We start from the raw sequence: 9,570 nt of genomic DNA, 5'->3' as shown, positions 1-9,570 counted from the left end.
AAAAAGACTATGTTATTCAGCATATTTATTGATAACTGTAAAATAATATGTAATTCAAATATATACGTAGAGTTAATAATTTTAAGCACATCTTAGAGCTGCTAAATGAAATCAAAAACACATTGAGGTGAAAAATTATTTTGGTTATTCAAGTTGGTTTTTGTCTATTTGTATTCTTACCTGTCTTGATCTAAATCTATAGAGGATGACTTACAAGTGTCACACACTCCAGATGACATCTGGTAATGAGAAAAGTCTGTCCTGTCTTGGGCCTTGCACCCAGAGACTTCATGTATTACAGTTTACTAGATAATGGGAAAACCTGAATGAGAACAATGTAGTCAGCTGCCAAAGGAGTGTGTGATAAACTCTCAATCAGGCAATCAAGATCAGTTCCTACAAGAATAAGCAGAGAAACCAAGCAAGGGCACTAGGCCTCTTCCATGTACTTTTTGGGGCTGAAGCTCACATTCATCAGTGGTTTAAAACCTCTTCTCTGCCTTCGGTGCTGGAAAAGTACAAGCAACAGAACAATCATGGCCAGAGCTATAAGTGCTCCTCCAATTGTGGATCCAACCATGACAGCCCAGACTTGAGTTTCTTCAAGGAAACCTGGAAATATGAAAAGTCTGAAGTGAGGACAGCCCATAATTTCATTCTCCAAATCACACGGAAGAAAGAACATGCCCCACAGCCTGGTAATTATGATTACTTGTGTGGCTTAGTGACCCACTGACCACAGAGGAAGCTGGTCATGCACCATACAGACACACATAACAGAGCCAGAGATGTTTCCTGCCAGAGAAGTGTACAGCTGAATTGAAGCTTCAACCTCTCATACAAATTAAAGTCTTGAGAACAGGACAGATTAACAGTGACAAGACAAAAAAAACATTCTCTTATCTAATTTGGCCAAAGTTATGAATGATTTAAGCAATTTTTTCTATAATGGCATTTCAGCATAGCTGTTTCCAAGCTATTTGGGTCAACAGAAAACCCTCAAATTTTCATAAGACCACAAAGCAGCCTATTGTCAGACTTTTAACTGAAAGCACTACTTTGTGATGTTCTGCTGACCAACTCCAGATCATATCATCTGATTTGAACTGCTTCTAGGGAACCACTGTTTTCTAAGATAATATTGCCCACTCTTAAAATAACTCTGCTCCACTTGGCTGAATTTTGATTTTTCTTTTATGCTTTCAGAAGCAAAAATTGCCTGCTCTCCTGTTCTGAAAATGAAACGTATACTGAGATGGCAATAATTACATTTGCCTAAATAGTCAAAAAAAACTCTCAAAAGGACTTAAGATATTCAGAAGTTAGTAAGACATACAGGCATAAGGGGACAGATGACTCAGGGAGGTGTCACACTAACTTGTAAAAGCTAAAAGTTGTGTTCCCCAATCTGCATTCTCTGTCAACAAGAGTCAAGGCAATCATGTCCACATTTGGTAAGGTCCCAAAATCAATTGTTTACCACTTTACCATCTTTCAAGTAAAAGCCAGCAGTGTATATTGATTTCTAATGTGGCTACATGAAGTAGAATTAGCAAGTCATATATTTAGATAAAAGAGAAAGGCTTGAATGTGAAACCTTTGTCTGAACACAGATCATGCAGACAGGGAGAGATACACAGCTTCACAGACAGCTAATTACTTATGTAGGTGGGAGTTGAGAAGCAGCAGAATCGTAAGATGTCTGTGTTCCCCTCTGTATACCTCATGCCCAAGGGGCAGCAGCATTTCCAAACCAGGAGGGAGGTAGTATTCCAAAGGGAAGAAAACTTGAATTTCATAGAAGGGGAAGTTTAAATCTTTAGGGAAAATGCTGGGGACGTCCCTGAGAAAAGCACTGCAGAAGCAGCTAGCAAACCTCCCTAAGTCAAGGCTCCCCGGCATGAATGCAGCCTGAGGACAAGGTGTTCAATCTTTTGCAGTCTATAGACCTTTAAACAGTCTCCACAGATTAAAACCACAGATATATGGTAAGCATTTAGAAGAAATTCCTGGCCACATAAGTTAGATAAGCACCTGCTGCCTCCCAAAGGAATACAGAGGTGAAGAAAGTAAGTGCTCAGATTTAATCTTTGGCCAAGCATCTGAAGCATGATTTTCACGCATCTCTTACACTTGTGCCTTTTACAAATATTTGTAACTTGTGTTGCAAAGTTTGGATTTTGTGCATAAATACTTTGGTTTCTTGGTTTCTGTATTTAGCTGATTTGTGTCAAAGGTAATTTCAAGAAAATAGACAAATCCTAAGGCACATCACACCTACAAACATGGAAAATCTTTAAAATTAGGGGCTTATAACACAAAACATCCAGGTACATCTCCCCAGGGTATCCAAAGATTAATGGAGTTCATCTCTAATAAGATTTTCAGCACATTATTGTTATTCAGGGCCGTGTTCAAAACAAGTATTTTCTAAAATGATTGGCATTAACCAGACAAGCTCCCTAGCATAGTGTCTGACCCCTGATAGGTGAAAGGACCCTGTAACAGGTATAAACAGTGCTGGGAATGAGAGCCATAATCAAAGATTCCTTCAGCCCCAAAAGAAGCACTCTTGTCAGCGATGGAGCAGTTCAAGTTGATGCATTTTGCAGCAGAGGAAACAAAGCACATGCCAACTTATAGTTACCGCAGCTTACGTGGTGAGTTGTAACTACCTGTGTGTGCTTGCTAGCAAGCAGGTGAAGAGACCCACGCATTTCGTGAAAGGTACCTTATTTTCCATATGCCTGTGTCACTGAAAACGTGAGCTGTCTCATCACTTGAACAGCCTGCACACCTCTGAGACATACCTGGCAGGTCAATGGCATAGCTATAACCAAGCTGCTCCGCAGTTTGGAAGAGCAAATCGTTGGTCACAGGAGGGAAAAAGGGGACCATGTTGTACAGTCTGTTGTGACCAATGGGGGCCAGCCGCTCAGGCCAGGCATTGTCAGGGGGGTTAAACCGCTTCATCCACTCATCAAAGATGGCATCAGTAAAGGAGTGAAGAACCTGCAAATCCAGTCGTGGGCAAGCACATTAATTAAGTTCTTTCAGAACCTGACAGCATTTAAAACACTCTTACCTAAGGTGGCAGCAGCTTTAGAGAGAGAAAGAGGACAATCTTATCTAGGTGGGCTTTACAGAATGGGAAACCAGTGAAAGAAAGCTCATGAGAATCAAGTAAATTGTTCTACATAGGACATTTGGCTGTACACATCCTTGTTGCTGCTTTTTCATAATAAGCCCTTCCTCCAGATGGCTTAGTATCAGCTGGCTATTGAATAGGCAGGTCCATCCTCTCTGGTGAGAGCCCTCTGACCTCATTAATGTAAACCTACCTCTCAAACATATTTTAATCTCTCTCATCTCTGAGCAGGTATGGAAAATTGCATAAAATTTGATTCCTTCATGCTCATTTTAGAGCGTGCCACCAGGTCCACAGCTCCAGGTACCCGTGAATTAGATCAGGTCTTTCCAGTGAGTTTGTAAGTCTATAAAGCACTAAAATACAGGAAAGTTTTTTTTGGCAACTGTAACAGATGTCTGGGGCAATTCAAATTAATTTCTGAGGCATTCGTGGTTTTTAATTACAACCCTGGAAAAAACTTAAAAAATGTCCTATAGAAAATAATCTTGCATATAACATTACAGCATTGTGAAATAAATATTTCATTGTCTAAGAAAGAAATTCATGTACGAATTCAAGAATTATTAAGGAAATAAGCTGAAGAACACTACATAAGTATGTAGCTTGACTTCTCCAATGAAAGATCGAAAACTCAAAATAAAGGTAAGAAAGGCATTAATTGCATTAGCATTTATATAATTACTGTAGTTCAATTTAACAAAGAGGAAAATAAATTGGCATAAATTTATTAGGAGACAAAGATGTGCAAGCAAAGTCAACTGTTGGCATTTTATTTGCACAGTGGTGCTTGTGCTGTTTATTGCAGTGCAGCACTTTACCAGTGCACCAGTGAAATCACATTATTTCTGTTTCCCAAGAGCCCCTAATATCAGATACACTTCTTTTTAGCCTGTGAATTTTGAAACGAAGGAACAAACTGCTCAGTCTACTGCTCTAAACTAACTAGCCCCACTTTCAGTTTACATTGTTGCTGTAAAATTGTCTGGTATAAGCCATTAAATTTAGATACCACCTGATGAAAGGACTGAGGGCAACATGACTTGGAATAGCAGCTTTTCTCCCTAGAAACTTATTTTATATTTTGCAAATCACCGTGAGATTTCTTCCCTCTTTATTTGACCATTGTGCAGGCGCGGCAGTGTTCAAGAAAAGACACAAGATTTCTCCGTTTCTACTTAAAGGCCTTATTTTTAGGGAAATCACTTTATTTCTGCTCTGCAAATCTCTGGTGAGATGGGTGCCTTTCAGACACAGCCACTGCCACTCATGCTGGGGAAAAAAGACATACCACAAAGATGGGATCGTTGGCAGCTGCGTGAGGGAGAACACTGGTCCCATTCAGGAAAGAGTGAACCAAATTATGGAGGCTCAGCATCGGCAAGTTAAGGGCTCCACTTGCTTTATCGAAGCCCTCTAGCGCATTCCTGTGGATGGGTAAAAGCAGCATCCAGTAACCGTATTCTGCTGACAGATGCGCACATAAAGAAAACCTGCGACCCAGCCAGCTCTGGAGAAGCTGAAGGACAAACCTGAAACTGAAACTGGAATTGCGGAAAAAGGGAGGGCTGTCAAACTCCTGCAGGGAAAGGCACCTCCTGACATCCTCTGCAGTGGGCAGCTGCTCACTGGAGCTCCCGGCAGGCCTGCGCCGCAGCGGCCCTTCATCACTCCCATTGCACAGCGTGACCAGGCGGTTGTAGTCATCCAAACTGAGCATGAAACAGAAAGAGAAACATAAGTCAGAATAAGGTGAGGACTTGTTGGCTTTTAGACCCATAGTATGAAAGAGGCCTTGGCTATACATGTGAGAGAGCAGGGGTCAGACACTGAGACCTCCTTGGGCACCTTGGTTTACCTCCTGTGGCCTGGGAGATAAATTTGTTGCAGAATTGCCACTGTGCCGTGGCTTTCTGTAGCTCTGCGTCCTCTGCGGACCATCAGTCATTTGGACCAAGAGTTACGAGGTTCATTGCTCACAGAAAGAGGATGCTTTAGAAAAGGCAAGCACAACTCCATTCACACCTTCTTCCTTCCCAAGGGCTTTGGAAGAACAGTTTTTGCCAGACAACCTAAAACAGTCTATTGAATTCCGAATTAACAAACTTTCAGTCCTTAGTAAAGACTAGTTTTTTAACTCAAAAAAAAAGAGGCAAGTCCCACTGCGGGGCTTCAGGGTGGGCTGAGAAAATGCAAGGAATAACAGAAAACGGGACTTTAATTTCCATCCCTTATCTCCTCTAGAAGAAAAGCAACTGCAATGCTTTCTATCCTCTTTCTCAGGGCCTGGAGGACATCTTGCTGTTGCAAGGGTTGCCCAGTAGCTAATGGTGAGGAAGTCCTTTATATCACGGAGAGAAAGAGGAAAGAAGGAGGAGAAAAACAGTGTAACACTTGTGAAAAAATTTTATGCTATTCAGTATGAAATGAAACAGCATTTTCAGAAACTCCTGAAGTAAACAAAAGCCCTTCTCTGTTAAACCTTGGCAAGGCAAAAGTTTAGCCACTTCAGTTTTCAGGAAAAAACAAAGCCCTATTTATCTTAGAGAAAAAGCAGGGGTGAGATTTAAAGCCAAGTGGTGCCTAAAGCTAGAATTTCAAGTAGCTCTTTACGTACCCAGAGAAAGAGACTCTTTTGAAAAGCCCTGAGCCCTTGGTACCTCCACCTGACTGATAGCACGCTACCCCTGCATTGACAAAAGAATGTCATATGGGTATTGTAACGGGCAGCATCTGATGTCATAAGCATCCCAGTTCAGTGTGTGAATCTCTTGTCAAAGCCCTACTGTCACCCAAACCAGTATATGCCTACAGAGAGCTGACAGCAAGCTCCTGGTTGTCTCTGTGTTGTTTTGCATGTGAAATCTCAGCCACTTCGAAGTCAGTCCCCAAACTGTACTAAACATTTCAGGGTTAAGGTCTCATCCAGTACAAGGGAACAGATTTTTCAGCCTATCTCTAGCTTCCTATATGCCAAAACCTTTTTCTGTTTCTGCTGCCAAAATCAGTTGGGTGTTTGTTGGAGAGAACCAACATGCAGGCATTTCTTCTTTAAAAAATACTTGCCAATATGCCAACTCTGCAGACTTTTGGCATCTTCTAATTGGCTGAACCAACTAAAATCCTGTATCAAAAGAATCATCTTTAAAGAATATACACCCATAATACCAGGGAGGAAATTTACACAGCACCATCTACACACACACTGACCATGATTCCCAGTTTTAAAAAAGACACTTTGCCATTTCTCCTGCCTCTCACTCACTGAGAGGAAAGCCCATGCTGTCAGCACTGAATTAAACAATGTTTGGTCAGTATGCAAGCTTGCCTCGGATGTTCTCGTACCTGTTACAAACTATTTGCCACTGGGAGAACCTGGAGTTCAGGCTGATCAGTCCCAGGTCATCTGGCCGCGATGCTCCAAAGAGCTGGTCTGTGCAGATGTCGCACTCATTTCTACCCGTGGCAAAGTTCCAGTAGGGCAACGCAAAGGAGTCGTTGCCCATCAATCGCTGCAATAGACAGAAACATGTTAGCAGGGAATCACCTTCAAAGGAAAGAGGAAGAAAGGGACTCCTGCAAGTTTTCTTACTGGGTATTCATTAGATATTTCGCTGGATATTCTGTTTTTCATTCTGCATTTCAGCTACATGCATTTCACAACGTTGTTCCAACTCCTTTCAAAAGATTGGGGCATTAAGACAGTCCAAGCAAATACATTGTCACTAGTTTCTCTGATGTTGGACTGCACTTCTTTTGGCCATGTTAGGCTTTCTACCAACTCAGAGACCAGGCAGGAGAGCAGGAGCAGCCTGAGTTGAGCCTTCAAGCAACTAAAAGACTTTCCAAGTGATGTAAGTGGGTAATGGGTAAAATTCTGCATGTGGTTTGCTTTCGCTCCAGAAAGCCTAGCCATAGGGAAGAATCTAAACTCGTATTAATAGAGGAATACAGTGCATTTGCTTGTGCTTGCCTGTTAGCTACAATTTCACACAAGTGAGATCCTGCAGACATTTTGATACCAACCATTTTCATTAGAGAACTGCAAGGCTGAAATACAGTAACATTGCCAATATAGAAGTAATGCAAATGGAAATGAGTTAATGCTTCAGCAACTGACTGCAGCCACATTAACTTATATTTCTTTAAAAGATGTATTGCTAAATATATGTATATTTTAAATGTATCACATGACACATTTAAAGGGGTTAATATTTAGAGTTGCTTTCATTGGGATGGTATCTTCAACATCAGCAGACAATATCTGTTACCATGTTTTACATGTATGTGTTGCTTTGATTTTATTAATAAATACTGTTAATTCACATTTTCTGTCCTCTGTTGTGGAGATGAAGAAAAAATCTCAATGATAACCTCCACATTGTCATTCACAGTGAGAAACTGCTCAGTCCTCAGTACCTGGGAAGCACTAATTTAATTTTAAACAAAAAAGGATCACTGAGCAAACACTCATGGAATTTTGGGTAAGAAGCTATCCTAGGAAATAGGTTACCCTGGTCTGGCTCGACAAAGTCACATAGCAAAAGAAAGAAGTGGCATGAGGAAAGGGAAGGCTGTTCAGCTAACCTGCAGGTCTCTCTCCAGCAACAGCAAATGGTACCTATGCCAAGTAACAAAGGCAGGTCCTTGGTGGGAGAAATCGATACCTGTGAACGGGTGGCCAGGTCCTACAAAGGGAAGATAAAATACGCACTTAGGCACCAAATGAGGTTTGAGAGAAAGATAGCGCCTTCTTTTTTTGCCTGGAGTAGAGTTAAACAAAAACCTGCAGCTCTGCACCTTTGAACGGAGCGTGCACATCACAAGCTACAACACTTACATGGGACAAGAGAAACAAACTCCTCTGTGGTTATTCACTTCAGTGCTTCTCAAAATTTCACATTCCCCTTAAAACTGGACATTGTGAAGATTTCTTATCACTTTAATGGATTTTGATTTTAAGAAATAGTCTTACTGTCTGAAATCTTAGCTCCTTGCTAATATGTACCATATTATCTCATTCTCTTGATCAGCCGCAGGACCTATACAACGTATCAATTGAGAATCTCAGCATTTTCCATAACCTGCCAACAGTAATTCAACATCCTTTGCCAATTTTCTTCAAATTGTGCTTGTTATTTCTTGTATTGTGCTCTTGTTGTTACACATGAGAACTAAGACACTCAAAGGCTGGAGGCTTCAAACCACACATGGATTTATTACTGCAACAAGTTTCAACCCACGTATGAATTTATTTACCACTGCAGCAGCACCAGAAGTTGCTCTTTCCAAATTTCTTTCCTGTCCCCTGAAGGACCTTTTCTCTTGCTCGCCTAAAGTTGCTTCCTTCAGCCCTGCAAAATGGAATAGTGTCAGAAGGACACAGTGAAGAAAACTGACTGCAGGGTAGCATATACCCTCTAGCAAGGAGGTAGATATGGGCTGTTCAGCTTGCACATAGGGCTGGCAGGTAGAAAAGTCATACTGGTGCTGTCTCCAGTGAGAGCTGGGCTTTGTAAAATGGGGCTGGTATAGGTATTTCTGTCTAGGAGAGCTATGAGGACTGGAATTCAGATCTGGGAGAAAGCACGGTATTAGATACCCAAACCTCTGACCTGGTCTGGTTTTAAAAGCTGGCTGTGTTTAGACAAGCAAACCCCATCCTTAGTGTCTTGCTGATGGCCACGGAAAGCAGTGGCACTCTGGTCCAAGACAGGTCTGTGTGCTCTCTGCCTTCACCACTGCAGAGCTCCTTTCCCACTGCTGCTGCATTTACCTCATCCTGTGGACTAGAAACACCTTTTTGAAGTCAACTGCCTGACCACACTTCAGTTCACCCAGCAATGGGGCCTGTGAACCGCCTCCGTGACAGACAGAAGAGGCACCAGGAGTGTGGCTGGTGTGCTCCAGCCACCATGGGATGGGGGCATCAGAGCACAGCCGGTCTGAAGCACACCTCCCTCAACTGTGGATGGCCACCAGCTTCTCACTACCAGCTGTTTCACTCCACTGATCAACCCCTACTGGGACTCACTGCTTGATGAAGTAGCACAGCTTTGTTAAGCATACTTCTGTTTGTTCAGCAATGATACTTTTCACCCTCCTCTTTACCTGCAGAGCCCATTGGATAAGATAAGCACTAACCTAATAGTGTGTCTCTGACTGAGTAGTAATGAAGCCAAACAAAGTAGTTATAAATACTACAGTTGGCAATTTGCGGTTCCTCTCCAGTGGGACCAAGCAGACTTGTCCGGTGCTGAGTTGCAATTACATAGTCTGGGTGAATGGTTGTCTTTGCACGGTCTAGAGCACTGAAGAACTGCTCTCTCTCCTCTGGCGTCAGGGAGTGGATATTCTTCCTGACAACTGCTGGCTTCTTCACGTTGCATTCGGGGCCAGTCCAGCCGAACTTGCAGTCACCG

At 42.2% G+C, this 9,570-nt stretch overlaps 1 protein-coding gene across 1 annotated transcript in view; it reads right to left on the bottom strand.

Annotated features, from left to right (window-relative positions):
* Positions 1-430: 430 nt before the first annotated feature.
* The window catches only part of DCT (dopachrome tautomerase), a 17,358-nt gene continuing 8,218 nt past the window's right edge, over positions 431-9,570 (bottom strand). Inside the window, exons 2-8 of the mRNA XM_010020239.1 lie at positions 9,293-9,570; positions 7,736-7,836; positions 6,494-6,660; positions 4,681-4,860; positions 4,440-4,575; positions 2,811-3,012; positions 431-612 (exon numbers count right to left, since the gene is read on the bottom strand). The exon at positions 9,293-9,570 is cut by the window's right edge and continues 22 nt beyond it. Coding sequence (XP_010018541.1) covers positions 431-612; positions 2,811-3,012; positions 4,440-4,575; positions 4,681-4,860; positions 6,494-6,660; positions 7,736-7,836; positions 9,293-9,570 — 1,246 coding nt within the window. The remainder of the gene's footprint in view (positions 613-2,810; positions 3,013-4,439; positions 4,576-4,680; positions 4,861-6,493; positions 6,661-7,735; positions 7,837-9,292) is intronic.

Source organism: Nestor notabilis, unplaced genomic scaffold (assembly GCF_000696875.1).
Source record: "Nestor notabilis isolate BGI_N333 unplaced genomic scaffold, ASM69687v1 scaffold34468, whole genome shotgun sequence".
In the NCBI taxonomy this organism is placed as follows: domain Eukaryota; kingdom Metazoa; phylum Chordata; class Aves; order Psittaciformes; family Psittacidae; genus Nestor; species Nestor notabilis.
Note: the sequence above shows the minus strand (reverse complement) of the source record. Positions and strands in the feature narration are given on the sequence as shown.